The sequence below is a fragment of the Bubalus kerabau genome, chromosome 1 (genome assembly GCF_029407905.1).
Source record: "Bubalus kerabau isolate K-KA32 ecotype Philippines breed swamp buffalo chromosome 1, PCC_UOA_SB_1v2, whole genome shotgun sequence".
Lineage (NCBI taxonomy): Eukaryota > Metazoa > Chordata > Mammalia > Artiodactyla > Bovidae > Bubalus > Bubalus kerabau.
Genome location: NC_073624.1, coordinates 89,337,586 through 89,355,793, shown reverse-complemented (window position 1 = coordinate 89,355,793; position 18,208 = coordinate 89,337,586). Strand labels below are relative to the sequence as shown.

Below are 18,208 nucleotides of genomic sequence, written 5' to 3'. Positions count from 1 at the left end.
TCCCACATTGCAGGCAGATTTTTTACCAGCTGAGCCACAAGGGAAGCCCACAAAAGGGAAGGGGAAGAAAGAAAAGTCATGGAGATTGAAAAGGAAAAAATGAAACTGTCATTTTTAGACAATAAGATCATGTACATAGAAAATTTCTAAAGAATTTATAGATAAATTCTTAGAATTAATAAGAGAATATAAGAAGGACACTGGATATAAAATCAACACACAAAAATTAGTTGCTGTAGAATGAATGTGTTCCCTACAAAATTCATATTTTGAAATCCTAACTTCAATGATGAAGGTATTTGGAGATGGAGTCTTTGGACTCTGACCCCATGAATGGGATTAGTGCCCTTACAAAAGTGTCCAGAGGAATCCCTGACCCTTTCTACCATGTGAGAACACAGAAAAAAAGCCACTGGGTATGTATGAAGAAGGTAGCCCTCACCAGACACCAAATCTGCCAGTACCTTGATCTTGCACTTTTCAGCTTCTAGAACTGTGAGATATAAATTTATGTTATAAATTTACAGCTCAGTGGGTAAAGAATATGCCTGCAATGCAGGAGACCCTGGTTCAGTTCCTGGGTCAGGAAGATCTGCTGGAGAAGGGAAAGACTACCCACGCCAGTGTTCTTGGGCTTCCCTGATGGCTCAGCTGGTGAAGAATCCACCTGCAATGCAGGAGACCTAGGTTAGATCCCTGGGTTGGGAGGAAACCCTGGAGAAGGGAACGGCTACCCACTCCAGTATTCTAGCCTGGAGAATTTCATGGACTGTATAATCTATGAGGTCACAAAGAATCGGACACAACTGAGTGACTTTCACTTTAATAAGCCACCCAATTTATGGTATTTTATTTAGCAAACTGAGCTATGACATAAGCCATATTTACTTGTATATACTGGCAATAAACAAATAGAAAATAAAACATTTATAATAGTATCCCAAAACTCAAACACTTAGAAATAAATCTAATTGAAGATGTACAGGACTAACAATTACAAAATTTTATTGAGAAAAAATAAAGGAAAGCTAAACAAGTGGACTTGTTATGATTGGATGACTCAGTATTACAAAGATAAAAGTTTTTCTTCAGATTATTACATACTTCCATGCAATCTCAACCAAAATCCAAGATGTAGGCTTATTTTTTTTCCCCAGCAATGTACGAATCAATACAAATAAATTCTAAAATTCATATGGAAAAGCAAAGGCCAAGAAAAGCCAAGTTTTCTTGAAGAAGAACAAATATGAAGGACTCACACTATAGCAGGAACTATTATTATAAAGCTATGGATAATCAAAACTTTGTGATACTAGTATAAGAACAGATAACTGTCCAACAGAACAGATCCATACATATATGATCACATGATTTATGACAAAATGGCCATGAAATTCAGCAGGGAAAAGGGTCTTTTCAATAAATCATGCTGGGTCAGTTGGATATCCATATGGAAAAAAATGTTTATTGGCTTCTACTTCACATTACACACAAGAATCAATTCCAGATGTGTCCTAGTCCTTTTGGGTTGCTATAACAAAAACACCATAAAAATTGGCATCTGGTAAGGGTCTGCTTCCTCCTTCATGGATGATGTCTTGTTACTATGACCCCACCTGGCAGAAAAGGGTCTCTCCTGAGTTTAATCTCATTCAGGAGGGTTCTGCCCTTATGAACTAATCATCTCTGCAATGCCCCACCTCTAATACCACTACCTTGGGGATTAAGATTTCAACATATGAGTTCAGGGCAGAATACAGATATTCAGACCATAGCAAGATTGGGTTGGAGAGATAAATTGAAAGATAAAGCAATACTCTTTTAGATGGAAACACTTTCATAACCTTGGACTAGGCAATGCTTTTTAAAATAAGAAATAAATTGTGATTGAGTCACAGAGCAGAATACTATATAGCTGTGAGGTTAACTGATGACTACATTCAAAAATATGGATGAAGAAAGCAAAAAAAAAAAAAAAAATATGGATGAAACTCTCAAGCACAGAGTTGAGCAATAAGAGCCAGACAAGAAGAGTATATATTTCATGTATATAATGTATCATCTATTTCTGCTTTATTGATTATGCCAAAGCCTTTGACTGTGTGGATCACAATAAACTGTGGAAAATTCTGAAAGAGATGGGAATACCAGATCACCTGACCTGCCTCTTGAGAAACTTATATGCAGGTCAGGAAGCAACAGTTAGAACTGGACATGGAACAACAGACTGGTTCCAAATAGGAAAAGGAGTACGTCAAGGCTGTATGTTGTCACCCTGCTTATTTAACTTCTATGCAGAGTACATCATGAGAAGCGCTGGGCTCGAAGAAACACAAGTTGGAATCAAGATTGCAGGGAGAAATATCAATAACCTCAGATATGCAGATGACACCACCCTTATGGCAGAAAGTGAAGAGGAACTAGAAAGCCTCTTGATGAAAGTGAAAGAGGAGAGTGAAAAAGTTGGCTTAAAGCTCACCATTCAGAAAACGAAGATCATGGCATCTGGTCCCATCACTTCATGGCAAATAGATGGGGAAACAGTGGAAACAGTGTCAGACTTTATTTTTTGGGGCTCCAAAATCACTGCATATGGTGATTGCAGCCATGAAATTAAAAGATGCTTACTCCTTGGAAGGAAAGTTATGACCAATCTAGATAGCATATTCAAAAGCAGAGCTATTATTTTGCCAACAAAGGTCCGTCTAGTCAAGGCTATGGTTTTTCCAGTGGTCCTGTATGGATGTGAGAGTTGGACTATGAAGAAAGCTGAGCACCGAAGAATTGATGCTTTTGAACTGTGGTGTTGGAGAAGACTCTTGAGAGTCCCTTGGACTGCAAGGACATCCAACCAGTCCATCCTAAAGGAGATCAGTCCTGGGTGTTCATTGGAAGGAAATGATGCTAAAGCTGAAACTCCAGTACTTTGGCCACCTCATGCGAAGAGTTGACTCATTGGAAAAGACCCTGATGCTGGGAGGGATTGAGGGCAGGAGGAGAAGGGGACGACAGAGGATGAGATGGCTGGATGGCATCACTGACTCGATGGACATGAGTTTGAGTGAACTCCGGGAGTTGGCGATGGACAGGGAGGCCTGGCGTGCTGCAATTCATGGGGTCGCAAAGAGATGACATGACTGAGCAACTGAACTGAACTGAACTGAATGTATCATAACAGGCCGAACAAATCCAGAAGTCATGAGAGTGGTTATCACCGGGCAGTTAGTGACTAGAAGGGAACACAGGACCTAGTCTATTCTTTGATTTGGGGGACTTTGCCCGTTTTGTTAATCCTCTTCTCTCTGTGCTACACGATTCTTATCTCAAACTGTCTTTGCTGGAACTTTTTTTCTTCAAAATTGTTGGACAGACCTCAGTTTCTGCTTGTGTAATTATTCAGTTTACTTTCAATATACATGATGTATCATTATGTTTTATTGAGGTTCTGCAAAATGTCTGCTTCTCAGGATTATTTCTGGAGACTGACTTTTTTTTTCTTCCAGGTAGCTCTGTAGCTTTCTGAGAACTCTTTCTGATAAGTTCTGTGTTCTCTGTCCATCTGCCTCTCTTCTGCACCATCACCACTCTGCCTTCTTTACGATGTTGTTCTGCTTTTGCTACTCTGTTATTATACTGTTGAAGAAAGAGGAAGAGATCGTCTTGAATAGAAAGTGTAATTTTCTGATTGGGGCAGCATCATGATGCTGCTGTATTTCTTGTGTAATTGAAGATTTCACTGATTAATGGCTTTAATAGCCTGCCCAGGGATGACAGGTTGGGTCCAGCCAACCTGAATATGTGGTCTTGTTGACAGACATACCTCTCTTATGGCAAGAGGTTTGTCATGCTATAATCATTTGGTATCACTCAACATTGAACTCATCAAACTACTCTTCTCTATTATTTCACACTCAGCAAATTTGTTTGTGATTATAAAGTTGGCTTCCCAAAGCTTTCTAACAGGCAGAGTTCTGATCCACTTGATGTTTGCTTTAAATTCATAGACAGGTATTCTTTTGGCTTATGTTATAAGCCATTCTCCACACATCAAATTAACTCTGGGGCATTAGAAATATCAAGCTTGAATCTAACATCTTGGGGTATGTTGATACTATCAAGGTAGTCTATCCAGAGAAGCCACTACTCAGCTTTCCTCCTAGACACACCCTGTTGTTGTTCAGTCAGTAAGTTGTTTCCAACTCTTTGCAACCCCATGAACTCCAGCACACTAGGCTTCCCTGTGTTTTCCCATCTCCCTGTTGCTTAAACTCATGTCCATTGAGTCAGATGCCATTCAAGCCAATTCATCCTCTGACAAGCAAAGACACACATATGATATCCATCAGATCAATGTTATTCTGCTTATGAAAATAGAATCAAGGTCCTCAGTGCCTTCCCAGAAAAGGTAATTCAGATGTCCATAAATTCTAATAAATATCACTGAGTAAGTGAAAAATTCCACTTTGAGATAAATGTGGACAGCTGCCACACTAGCTTGTTTTTCCATCATCTAGCTGTTTCTCCTAAGGAGGAAATGTCAGTGAGCAGACTCATCCTCCAGCAACTTGTTCAGATTTGCACATCACCTCTCCTACACAAAGCTTCCTTGGTCTCCTACTGTGCATTTCTATCACAATGCAGGAGGCAAGCAGCAGCACATCAAAACTGCTCTCTGGAGAGAGTGATGATTACTGTTTTTTTTAATTTTGTTTTTCCCTATAGTTCAGAACCCCTCTGGGGACTCTCCAGTGTGTCACTGACATTGCCAGTCATCTCTCCTAACTAAAGGTCTTCACCCAGGATGCCCTCCGTAACCTGCCAGCTTCAAGTCCCCCGGGGCTTTGGGCGGCGCAGGCATGCAGACTGGTGGCTCGTTTCCATCTGCAGCAGCTGAGAGTTCCATGGACAGTAAGGCAGGGCTGAGCCAACAGCAGGTTCTCCAAACGAGGACCGAATGAGGACCTGCTGTGCTCTGATACAGCCCGGCTCAGGGGAGCCACATAATTAGTACAAACACCGCTGTGGTGCGATACCTCTCCAGCTCTGTTTATTCTGTACATAAACCTAGCTTCGGCTCCACTAGGTTCAACAAACATTTGTTAAACATCTGTGCTGTGTCAGATCACATCCAAGGCACAAGGGCAATAAGGATGAAGAACACACGAACAGGACACACTCTAATACCCTTTTACAGCTTTAGAGCTCCCAAAGCACTTTTCACATGTCTCATCTCCATCAACCTTGTGAAATCAAATAGAGTATATACATGGGTACTGCATTTCCATTTCACAACTGGGAGGGCTGAGAATCTGAAAGACTGGGTGAGTTCCCTAAGACCACACAGTTAATAAATGTTAAGTTCTGGTACAAGAACCCAGGGATTCAAGTCTTTATTCAATGCTCAATTTCACCATATTGCTCCCCCACCCCTTTTTACACATGGTCATTTGGCATACAGTTAGAGGATGTTTTAGACCATTTACATGTGCCAGGAAAGAGAGACTACTTTTCTAGCTTATAATTCTCCATTATGAATGCCATGGATAAAATGAGCCAGAAGGATTCATATTGTTGTTGTTTAGTCACTAAACTGTGTTCGACTCTTGTGACCCCATGGACTGTAGCCTACCTGGCTCTTCTGTCCATGGGATTTCCCAGGCAAGAATACTGGAGTGGGTTGCCATTTCCTTCTCCAAGGATTCATACTATCATTGCTTAATTCTGAGAGATGATTTTCATCCCTGACCACTCAAATAATTTCTTCTAAATTATGTTTTTGTGTGTATCCAATTCAGTTTGTTGAATCAGCTACTTAGTCAACCAAGAAATGATTGACTTAAAATTAGAAGAAACGAGTAAGACCTAAAATTCTGCTTGTACTGGAATTTTCAATGCCCAAAGTACATATTTTCTGTTGCAAATATTTTAGCTCTTGGTTATATCCAATTTGAAATTGAATTATATACTGTCTTATATCCTATAATTATTCTAATAACACTACACATTCCTAGAGGAGACCAACCATATCATGGGTCTGGGAATGTGGCCAGAACTAACAATATTTGCTGAATGGAATTTAAATTATGGCTGACCATTCTACTCCCTAACAGGAAGTATCAGAGGTAATGGTTGAGCATGAGATCAGAGTGGGACAAACTTGGATGAGAGATCTGGTTTGTAATCTTGGGCAAGTTATATAAACCAGCTAAGCTCTACTGCCCTCCTTAGAAGATGGGGATGTTATTGATCATCTTGCAGGATCTTTGTAAAATTAAATGAGAAGCCTGGTAGACACTGAGAATGAATGTTTGGTCTTATTATCAAGCCCGCTTCCTTGGATCTTTCCAGAGGTCCTTCTGTCTTCCTCCATTTAAATTCGATTTTTTTTTTCCACTAGCACAGACTGAAAGGTCCGAGTTCCAGAGCCAATTATTACTCATGGAGCATCCACCACAGAGGGCCTTGTATTTGCTGAAAATAATTGAATAAGTATTTGCTGGTTATATAATAGAGTGTTTTTTATATTCTTTCAATTTTATTTTACTCTATTTTGTGTAAATGTTGACTAGCAAATAATGATTGTTTCCAATCAGATAGTTCCTTGAATAATCATATAGCACCTTTACAAAGGTATGATAAATTAATTACTGCTACAGGAAATCATGTTTTTTAAAAGATATAAAATTGGATTCTGAACACTTCATATAGTTCTCTAAACTGAGTTTGTTAAAAATTATCCATATTCTTCAGAGAAATAAAATCAGCCCCAGTTTTGAGAAATATAATAGCGTTTAAGAATTCAATTATATGATCCCTTCAGGCTAATAATAAGCAAATGAAAACTAGAGCACCTACCATTTATGACCAAAATCATAAAAGGAACCATAATGCTAGATGCATGGCTTTAAGACTGAGTTTTATAAAGCAAGTTTTCATGTGCTTATTTCATTCCTAAGGCTGAGAATTCAGAGTATTAAAGAAAAAGAAAAAAAAAGGTCTGTTTATTTCTCTTGTTATATAATTATGACAAAGAGAAAATCATCCTTTTGCAACCTTTTCAGACCCCCCACAACAATGAATTTATTCTTTCAGCAGAAATAAAAGTTACCAGTAAGATTACAAATGGGCTTCCCAGGTGGCACTAGTGGTAAAAAACCCACCTGCCAATGCAGAAGAACTGCAAACCTGGGAATGGGGATGACTGGCCAATAAGAAATACGTAAGTGACTACATGTGCCTAATCCTAACGTGACCTGTGAGCTACGGTAGCTCGTATGTATTGCTAAAATTCTCAGATTAACAGGCAGCACCCAGCACTTAGCAGATGCTCAGGAAATATCTGCAGATAAACGACAGCTGTGCTAAGAGAGGACAGCAATTATAGCACCTCAAATCAGGGGAAATCACAGTCACTTCCTGCCTGAGAAGTCAGAAGCGAGTTTGCTCTCTGAAACTGAACTGTTAGTCGCTCAGTCGTGTCCAACTCTTGGCGACCCCATAGACTGCAGCCCGCTAGGCTCCTCTGTTTATGGGATTCTCCAGGCAAGAATACTGGAGTGGGTTGCCATTTCTTCCTCCAGTGGATCTTCCCAACCCAAAGATTGAACCTAGGTGTCCTGCATTACAGGCACATTCTTTACTGTCTGAGCCACCAGGAAACTAGAGTTGCTGAAAATTAAGTCAGAGTCACAAAGAAGAAATACTGATGCACATGACTTAATTGTCAATAACTTGAAACAATGGTAAGTTCTCACTGTAATTTTTCTTGTCCCAAAAGCATTGCAGAGAAATAGAAAATGCAGATAAGAGATGAAAAATTTAAAACCACTGTTATAAGTATATATTCTTTCAGATGATCTTCTATACATACAGATAATTCATATACATGTGTATTTTCTTTTGTAAAAATTGGAAGAACAATTTTTGGTAATTTTTTGTTAGGTCACAAGACATTATTTTTAATGACAATATAGCACAATGCCGGATGGATGCACAATCATTTATTCACCCACATCTCTGTTGGACATTAAGGATGCATCTTTTTTTTTCCTTTGAGAAATGATGCTGCCCCTTTGTGATTGAATACTTAATAAATTAAAGTGGTATCTTGACTATAGGCAACTTGCTCTCAGTTACTTTTCCTGAAACAGCAATAAGACTGACATCACTGGGGAAAAAGAGGAGCTTGTGTCTACCCATTGCAGTGATAACTGACCCAGAGGAAGGAACTAAACCCAGATGGGCTCTAACTGGTTAGTACCTCTGTTCTAATCATCTGTCTTCCTGGGGCCTGGGCAACAGCAGATCAGAAAATCAGATTCATGTTTTGAAGTTAAAAGGAACTTAAGAAATCATTAATTGTCATATCCTTAATTGATTCTTAGGTTTTATGGAGAGATGAAAGCATTTTTGCCCAGGACTAGAACTTAGATCTTCTCAACTCAGAACCTGCTGGTTTTCTGTAATCACATAGGGACTTGACAGTTTTATAATTGAAGACTCTGAATAAGTAGAACTTTGGGTCTCAAGGTTGACAATAGCAGGAGCAGATGGCCGATGTTTAAACTCAAGTGCAAGAAAACCATCTATGCACAACTTTCAAAGGGATGATCCCAACTGGTTCTACAACCTTTAGCTATAATACCTCATCCAAACTTGAAAACAGTATGCTAAGTGAAAGAAGCCAGACACAAAGGCCACATCTTGTATGATTCCATTTATGCTAAATGTTCAGAATAGGCAAATCCATGGTGACAGAAAGTAAATTAGTGGTTGCCAAGGGCTGGGAGGGGGAAAATGGGAGTGACTGCTTGCTGGGTCCAGGGCATCCTTTCAGGAGTAATGGAATTATTCTAGAAGTAGACAGTGTTAAACACACAACAGTATATTTTCGAATGGTCAAAACGATGAATTTTGCTTATGCAAATTTTATCTCAACTAAATTAAAAGCAACATCACCAACAACAAAAATTCTATCCAGTCCATGTCAGTGAAGACAGGGGATAGAAAGAACAGATGGGGGTGGGGGGCAGACTGGTGGTTCAGGGTTCAGTGGTTGGGACTCTGTGCTTTCACTGCAAGGGGCATGGGTTTGATCCCTGGTTGGGGAAGTAAGATCCTGCATGCTTTGCAACCTGTCCCCACCTCAGCCCCCACCCCTTAAAATAAAGGGAGGAGCAAATGGGTAAGTAGTGATTGATTAAATAGTTGCCTTACTGTGGGCTCTCCCTGGGGAGGGCATGTGGGTACTTGCTGCATGTTCCATCCCCATTCCCTGCCCCATTTCTAGCTTAGGGAGATTCCAAAGAACCCAGCCACACGGTGACCCATGCCACCTGGAGTTCAGAGCACAGGGGTTGGAGCTTGAATCCGCATACAGCCAAAAGCACAGTACTGGGTTCAAGATCTGGTTCAGTCACAAATCTTGGAGAATTTACAAAAACCAACTGGAGCAGGCCAAAAGGTTGCGGAGCAGAGTGCACTTGCAGAGCTGGTGGGCAACATTATGCGTTTTCTGTGACCTAAGCTGCAGTCACATTGCAAAATCCCTACCAAGAGGGCTGTCCCTCGAGTGTGCTTGCAGCAGAAAGCTTCCACCTGCAACAATCAGGCCCCTGCAGAGCTAGATACTCTTGTGAGTTGTCCCTGAAAACGCCTCAAAAGTCCTCTCAGGTTAAAAAGAAAAAGAGGTAACTTTATTATTATAATTTTTGGGCCATACCAGGCAGCATATGGGACCTTAGTTCCCTGACCAGCAATCAAACCCACACCCCCGGGATTGGAAGACAGAGTCTTAACCATGTTATCACCAGGGAAGTAAAAAAAAGAGGCAACTTTAGGTTAGTGTCCCAATTATATCTGATCACAGGATGTATGCTGGAATTAAAGGAGATACAGATTGTGAAAGCCCCTCATAGCATATAAAGTTCTATTACAGTGTTCATGATTAATAAAAATGACTCCAAATTATCAAATTAGCCCTATAACAATTTTTTGTCTCCTAGCTCTAATTCCATAGGTCTTTGATTGCAACCTGATAAATTCTAGAAATCACAGGGCTAGAAGACCCCTGAGATTTCATTTACTCAAATCCCTGCCCCCAGGCAACCCCAGCCAAAGGACCACACAGGCTAGATTCAGAATCCCATCAAATGTCAACCTACTTTCTCCTATCCTGGAGTCATTACTGGTCAAAAAACACACACAAAAACAAAAAAACTGATAGATTGTGCCATGTAGAAAAGACCAGAGAAATATCTATCCGTCCTATTTTAAACTCCTGAGAAGGCAACTCAACCATCTGTCTTGGAAACCCATTCTAAGCTGGAAACACCCTGTCAAAAATGTCTCTTTTGGTTTAATCTAAATCCTTCAAATGGAGCCTCAAGCTAATTTTGTCCCACTCCATTTTCAAATAATTTGGAACACAGTTGTTTACCATCTGAATTATAGGATTATACAATATCACAGGGTTTTGGTGAGCAGTAAATGAAATAACCCATGTAAAACACAGAGGTCATATCTGACACATAATAATAGCTCAATACCTATTTGTTTATTATTACCATTATATATACTAGGATTCTTGTTTCAAGTGACATGAAACGCAACTCAGAAGAATAAGAAAGGAAAAAGAAAAAGGGATGTGGGTAGAGAATGTAATTAGAAGGGAAATAAAATTGTGCAGTGGCCTTCAGGCACTACTGGATCCGGGACTCAAATAATGTTCACAGGGCTCCTCCTTCCCTCTCTTTTCAAGAATTTGAAGTATAGACAGCAGGAGGGCAATGAGTAGTTCACGCTGCCTAAGATAGGTTCCTCATTCACCAGTTAATTTATCAAAAATTCCTTCAAAGACAAGTAAGTAGCAAGCACAGTTCTAGAAGCTAAGAACAGAGCAGTGTTCAAGATAAAACATTTCACCCTTGTGGAATATACCTTCTAGTGGAAAGGGTGGATCTGGTAGAAGAAGAAGGGATTCCAGAAAGATAAAACTGTTATCTTTAACTTTGTTAAAACAAAGTTAAGGTCCCACCTTACACCACCATTAAGATCAACTGTTGGCTTTCTCTCACCAAGTCAAGTAAACCCACCCTTTTCAAAACTCTTTTCCTCTTGGTAAATGTGCAGAATCCCCAAAATCAGGTCTTCAAATGGGTAAATAAACTTGGCTGTGGATTCTGAGTGTATTTAGTTTATTTAGGCTGTGTAATCTTTGCACAAAGTTTCTAAGACGTGCCTGCAGCCCTAATAACATAACATTCTGCTTCCATTTTCAAAAGCTACTTTTCTTTTTAAACCATTTTTGTTTGAAATATAGGTCTTTCTCCCATCTTCATTTTTTTCCTTTGAATAGGATGTTATTTAGTAAAATACTGCAAAAACCTGGTGGTCTATTAGTCGTTTAAAAAGTGTTCCTCTGGGTAATTTTAATCTATTTCTCTGTGCTAATCATTCTAACTGCAAAAATGAAGCCCTGGACACTAAGTTTTTTTTTTTTTTTTTTTTTTTGAGAACCCAAAGAAACGTAGCCTAAACTTTAGAAAATCTCAACCTCTGCCTTTCCCCTGGGAACCTGCTGTAAGAAATGTTTCCTGAAGCATTTCAGACTGTCTTATGATAAACTTCAACTTTTCAGAAAACCAAAACTAATCTGAATCAACCTGCTCTCACCTGAAAAACCTCAATTTACCGGTGCTATTTCAGATTCATTCCACAAACAGCCTAGCTACATCAATGATGCACACAATTCTATTTACATTTGGCACTGGCCTAACAGATCTGTGCCACCACATGAATCCATTCATTGACAATGTAGAGACCAACGCGCACTAAATTCAAGGTGGCTCAAGTGTGTGTGTATCGGGGCCGAGGAGTCGGTCGTCTACGTCATCGCTTCTATTTTTCAAGTACTATTACAAGTTATGTGCCCTGCCCCCAACTGTTTGCGTTTCAATGTCCCTGTCCCTTCTGCTTTGGTTAGTATCTCGTCAGTTCTTTAAATCCGGATATAATGTATAAATGGGTCATTTGGCTCAGTCAAATCCCATCATTAAAACTGATCTCCGAATTAAACAAAAATGGATTTTTAATCGAAAAGCTCATCAGCTCCACCCCGTCTCCTCACTTTGCCCGGCCTTGTCCACCCGGTCTCGCACCTTTCCTAGCTTGCCTCTTGGGAAAGGATGAAGAACCTCGGCAGACACCCCTTCCGGTATCAGTCTCTATCCCGCGCGAACACATTTTGAGGAAAAAAACAAAAAACAAAAAACAAAACCGGCTGGCTTTGGGATTTTTTTTTTTTTTTGCTTTTAAGCCTAATACTCTTATCTTTGCCTTCCAGGCGGAAGGTCGGCTCCAACCCTTCTTTCCTGCGCTTCTCCTTCGCGAATGGGGCACGAACCCTGATGCTTCCTCCTGAGTTAGGAAAGAGACCGAACTTCCCCAGGAGGTGCGCAGCGTCCCCGCGGCGCTTTCACGGTTCCTTCCCCCAAGTAGGAGACCCTGTTGCACAGGAGGGAACGCGCCCGATTTTTCGGCTTACCCCCCGCCCCTCTTATGAGGGTGGAGACCGAAGCCGGCTTCGGTGTTTGTTTTGCAAACCTGTAAAACCCACTGTACTTAGCGCTGCGCGAGCCCCCCGGGCCTTCGCCCAAAGAAAGGTAGCGATAAGAGGTCGAGGAGTTCAGCGGACTCGATGGGAGAAAAACGCGACCCGCGCGGTCGCGACACGTGGGTCTTCAAGGCTGCGACCTCTAGCTCCCGGGCTGGGCGTGTCCCTTAACCTCCCTCGACCCCACCAGCCCGCGAGTCGGGGCTGGGCTCGCCGACGCGATTGGCAGCAGTGCGCGAGCGCGTCCTCACCCCTGGGTACGCGAGCCCGGCCTCCGGTGTGGGTCCCCCGCCCCTCCGGGCGGCCGCTCTCCCGGACCCAGAGGGGCAGGAAGAGGGCGGCGGCGGGGCCGCGGGGTGGGTGCGTGGGGGTGCGCCGGCCGCCGCTCTGATTGGCTGCACCGTCGCCCCCTCCTCGCGCCGCGCGCCCCCCGCCGCGCGCCCAGCAGGCTCCCGCCCGTAGCCCGGGAGCAGGTTTACGCTGGAAGGAGGACGCGCAGGGGCGGGACTGGTCTCCCCGCCCCGCACCCGACCCTGAGCGCGCGGGGATAAAACCCGGCCGGTGGCGCCGGGGAGCCGGGGCCCTGCTGCCTCCCGTGAGCGGAGAGGTGGGGCCGGGTCCGATCCGCTTCCCGCGCCCCCGCCCCTCGGACCCGGCTCCAGGAGCCGGGCGCCCCACGCGACGACCGGATCGCTCAGGCGGTACCTTTAGCCGAGCAATGAAGAAAGCCCGGGAGAACCAACCGGAGCCGGTCGAGACGTTTCCTGCGGCCGGGGTTGCTGCTGCTGCCGCCGAAACGGCGGCTTGAAACTCTACAAAGTTGCGAGCCAGCGAGAGGCTGCCGCCCGCCGGGAGCAAAAGGGAAAGGAAGTCTTAAGATGCCGGAGTGACAGACGGAGACAGACGGACGCACAGACCTGCAGAAGACACCACGTCGGCGGCCTATCCCCGGAGCCCGTGAGGCGTCCCAGCTCTGTGAGTTGCTTTCTGGAGTGGTGGCTTGCTAAGTATTTCCCTGTAATTGTTTATAAGACGCGTTTATGTATTTTTGTGTCTCCTAGAGAGAGAAAAAAACAAACCTAACAACAACGCAGGATGCACCTTAAAAAACAATTGAGTTTCTGATATTGAGAAGGTTGTGCCAATAGAATGGAACTGTAAATGCCTGTAAGCAGGAGTAACCCAGGAAAAATGGGCATCTAACATAGACTCCCCAGTGTGAAAAAACCCTCCGTTTCAAAAGTTACTGGAAAGAAAGCCAGATATTACTCTTAAGGGTTAACTAGTGCTAGTGAATCTTTTTTTAAAACCCTTCTTTAAATATTGATTGTTTACCAGGTTCACTGGTGGGAGGCTGAGCTGGTGGAAAAGGCTCCTGGAAGAGACTCAGAGGCGACCATAATGTCTTTACGTGTACACGCACTGCCCACCCTGCCTGGAGTTGTCAGACCGGGCTGCAAGCAACTGCTGTGTTTGTTGGTTATCACAATGACTGTGAGCCGTGGCGCCTCCGGGGTGTGCCCCACCGCTTGCATCTGTGCCACTGACATCGTCAGCTGCACCAACAAAAATCTGTCCAGGGTGCCTGGGAACCTTTTCAGGCTGATCAAGAGACTGGATCTGAGTTATAACAGAATTGGGCTTCTGGATTCTGAGTGGATTCCAGTATCGTTGGTAAAGCTGAACACCCTCATTATTCGGCACAACAACATCACGAGCATTTCCACGGACAGTTTTTCCACCACTCCAAATCTGAAGTGTCTTGACTTGTCATCCAACAAGCTGAAGACCGTGAAAAGTGCAGTGTTCCAAGAGCTGAAGGTTCTGGAAGTGCTCCTGCTTTACAACAATCACATTTCCTATCTGGATCCTTCAGCGTTTGGAGGGCTCTCCCAACTGCAAAAACTGTACTTAAGTGGAAACTTTCTCACGCAGTTTCCCATGGATTTGTATGTTGGAAGGTTCAAGCTGGCAGAACTGATGTTTCTAGATGTTTCTTATAACCGGATCTCCTCTCTGCCAATGCATCATATAAATTTAGTGCCAGGAAAGCAACTGAGAGGTATCTTCCTTCATGGAAACCCCTTTGTCTGTGACTGTTCTCTCTACTCCTTGCTGATCTTTTGGTACCGTAGGCACTTCAGCTCAGTGATGGATTTTAAGAATGATTATACCTGTCGCCTATGGTCTGACACTAGGCACTTTCATCAGGTGCTTCTGCTCCAGGATAGCTTCCTGAACTGCTCTGACAGTATCATCAATAGTTCCTTCCGTGCCCTTGGCTTTATTCACGAGGCTCAGGTCGGGGAAAGGCTGATGGTCCACTGTGACGGCAAGACTGGTAGGGCAAATACCGATTTCATGTGGGTCGGTCCAGATAACAGAGTGCTGGAGCCCGATAAAGAGATGGAAAACTTTCATGTGTTTCCCAATGGAAGCCTGGTTATAGAAAGTCCTCGTTTTGAGGATGCTGGAGTGTATTCCTGTGTTGCAATGAATCGGCAACGTCTGTTAAATGAAACTGTGGATGTTACAATAAACGTGAGCAATTTCACCATAAACAAATCCCATGCACACGAGGCATTTAACACAGCTTTTACCACTCTTGCAGCCTGCGTGGCCAGCATTGTTTTGGTACTTCTGTACCTCTATCTGACACCGTGTCCCTGCAAGTGTAAACCCAAGAGACGAAAAACTATGTTAAACCAAAGCAATGTCCATGCATCTATTCTCACTTCTGGCCCTGATAGTGATGCCCCCACTGATGAACGGAAGGCAGGAGCCGGGAAAAGAGTAGTGTTTTTGGAACCCCTGAAGGATACTGCAGCAGGGCAGAATGGGAAAGTCAGGCTCTTTCCCAGTGAAACGGTCATAGCTGAGGGCATCTTAAAGTCCACGAGGGTGAAATCTGACTCAGATTCAGTCAATTCAGTGTTTTCAGACACACCCTTTGTGGCGTCCACTTAATTTTGTGCCTGCATTTGTACAATGTAGTGATTGAATCTCTTTATATTCAACTTTGTGTGTGGCCTGCAAAAATAAACAGCAGGGCAGAAATGGGGTTGTTCTGTGTTTCAGAAATAAAACCAAAGGGTCTCTTTCACTGGTTTATAGGCAATGTGGTAAAGCACTTAGGTTCATGCCAGAGAAAGATGGAGTTGTATTTCAGAGTTTAAGTTCTAGATAATACCTTCATCTTCAGCACAGATAATTTCAAAGCTGAACTGGAGGCGACGTGACTGACATTGTCCTTTCACTCAGGATTCTTGAAAGAAAAGCTAAATTTCAGATATTAGAGATTTTACTAACTTATTGGGACCAAAGTTGAGTTATGTTAAAGAAAAGTGTTCATTTTTAAAAGATGCAGAAGGAAGAACCAAGCAGCAGTTGTTTATAAAGCACAAAGTAAAGTTAGATTTGGGGATACTTCAGTTCATGTTATCATTGCAGACCAGAGTAAATAGACAGTCCTGATCAAATTTGCTGAGCAGTGCCACATTGCATATGGTGTTAGATAAATAGTACAGTAAAGGTACATTTGTTTGACTATCTTCTTTCCATTCTGTACATCCCCTATCCTTGTACAAAAGATCTTATTGAAAGTTTAAAGCCATCATTATTTGTTGCCATAAATATGTAAGTGTCAATGCCAAGATGTCTGAGTAACTTCTTCAGCCTTTGTTCTAGGATACTAATATTTGTCTATATGCTTGTGTGTGTAAAAGTCTTAAATTATATGAACTGTTAAAGAGATGCCACTATATTGTACTTTGGACTTTTGATTTAATGTAAATACATGTGTTCTGCGACTTGATGTTCTGTTTTATTTGGCTATTTAAAAATATAAATCTAAGACGTTTTATGTGATCTGATTGTGCTGCTTTGTGCTAAACACCATCAATTGCAGATTTCTCTCCAAATTTCTTATACAGTATAGATTTTTTTTTTTAAAGAGGAAAAAAGACTATGGAGTGTCCTACCCAGTGAATACCTTCAATATCCCATTTTACCTGATACCATTATGCACTTCAGCCAGGTTTGAAAGTCACTTAAGCTCTGAATTTGGAACATGTAGGAGCCTCCTTATTCCCATCTCTACTGTGAGATAATCAACTACCCACTTTGAACCTAGGTTTTCTCGACTATGAAATGGAGATTTCAGAGATTTCTTCCCACCCTGGAAGTGATGACTTCCCGGTGGTCTTAGCTCCATCACAGACTTGCACTGACTTTCTGAAAATATACCACATACAGAGGACAGGAATGGATTAGGACAGGCTAGTGTAACACTGCCTAGGTCTGAAGGTCTATGGATTATCAAGTCCAGCTGCTTTACTTTCTCAGGGATAAATGAAACCCAAAGAAGGCTGTGGGTTGTCTAAGGCCACACAGTGAGTTAGTGACAGGGATTCAAGGAGAGCTCAGTTTCTGGATTCTTCCTGGTGAAGATAAGCGAGTCAAAAAGTGGCTATTTTTAATGGTAAGAATGGTGAAGGAGCCAAAGAATGAGGCAAAACAGTGGTCAGAAAATGACAAAGGGGAATGAATCAGGGATGTGTTGTCGCTGGGGCTGAGAGAGAAGATAATTAAAAGATGGAGGTAGGTCACTGTAACAAGCATTTGGAGAAGTGGAGAATGAGATGAGGAGGAAAGACTGACTTTGGTAGTGGTGGTTTTGGGGGAACAATGGATCCTTGGTGACAGCTTGATAAGTGCCAAGCCGGGCACCTAGTGGCAGATACTGGTCAGCTGTGGGTTAAGGAGTGGGTGAATGGTCAGGATGTGTGCATAGGAAATAGCATAGGATGTTAGCTATTGCTCAGTTGACTTGACAATTCCTTATTGCCTAGTTGGTGTTAACAACTTACTGTCTCTACCTTTTAAACATAGACCTCACTTGTTAGATAAGATCCTTCAGTCCCAAGGATATTACAGGAAAACATTTTATTCCAGTTCCTGCCATTTAAGCAATTAGGAAGAACTGTGTGACCTGTGTGATCTTTAAAATCGTTACTCTTTTCATTCATATTTGGATGAAGAGATGCTGTGGTTCATTCAGGATCACACAGGGAGTCAGGACACGGGGAAACTCCTGAGCCACTGACACTCCAGCAAGGGGAAGGGCTGCCTCCAGGGGCCGTGATCACCAGGGTGCTGAGTGTGAAAACATGGCCGGCAGTGGGGTTGCAGAAGATCTCTGAATTCAGCCTTTTCTGGGCCACATCTCTAGGGTCTTTCAACTCTCAAACCCTTGATCCTAGGAAATGTATGCTGCCTTTGGCAAGGGACCATGGACAGTGCTGGCGGTGGGGAGTTTGGAGAGCCTGATTTTGGCTGATCCTAATCCTGATGCTTGGTTAAACGATGAGCTGAGTTGAGATCAAAACTAACATATTTACAGCTCAAAAAAACATGCATATATACATATACATGTGAATATATATGGATGTATGTATAACTGAATCACTTTGCTGTCATCTGAAACTAACACAACATTGTAAATGAGCTATATTTCAATAAAAAATAATGCAAAAGCAAATCCTGAATGCTGCAAAGCAAAGCTTTGTTTTGGACAGGAATAGGAAGGCATGGTGA

General features: G+C 42.4%; 2 protein-coding genes across 14 annotated transcripts in view; one reads left to right on the top strand and one right to left on the bottom strand.

Annotated features, from left to right (window-relative positions):
* Window positions 1-13,436, bottom strand: part of PCED1B (PC-esterase domain containing 1B) — a 149,438-nt gene extending 136,002 nt beyond the window's left edge. For all 13 annotated transcript variants that reach the window (XR_008714743.1, XR_008714746.1, XR_008714756.1 and 10 more), the window contains exon 1: window positions 13,319-13,436. The gene's annotated coding sequence lies outside the window, so the exon portion shown is untranslated. The remainder of the gene's footprint in view (window positions 1-13,318) is intronic.
* Window positions 13,025-16,480, top strand: AMIGO2 (adhesion molecule with Ig like domain 2). Its single transcript, XM_055581713.1, has 2 exons — window positions 13,025-13,588; window positions 13,952-16,480. The coding sequence occupies exon 2, from the start codon at window positions 14,015-14,017 to the stop codon at window positions 15,578-15,580; it is 1,566 nt and encodes a 521-aa protein (XP_055437688.1). The 5' UTR covers window positions 13,025-13,588; window positions 13,952-14,014; the 3' UTR covers window positions 15,581-16,480.
* The last annotated feature ends 1,728 nt before the right edge of the window (window positions 16,481-18,208 follow it).

Coding starts and splice junctions, on each gene's coding strand:
- AMIGO2 (XM_055581713.1), top strand. CDS start 14,015: ATGTCTTTACGTGTACACGCACTGCCCACCCTGCCTGGAGTTGTCAGA.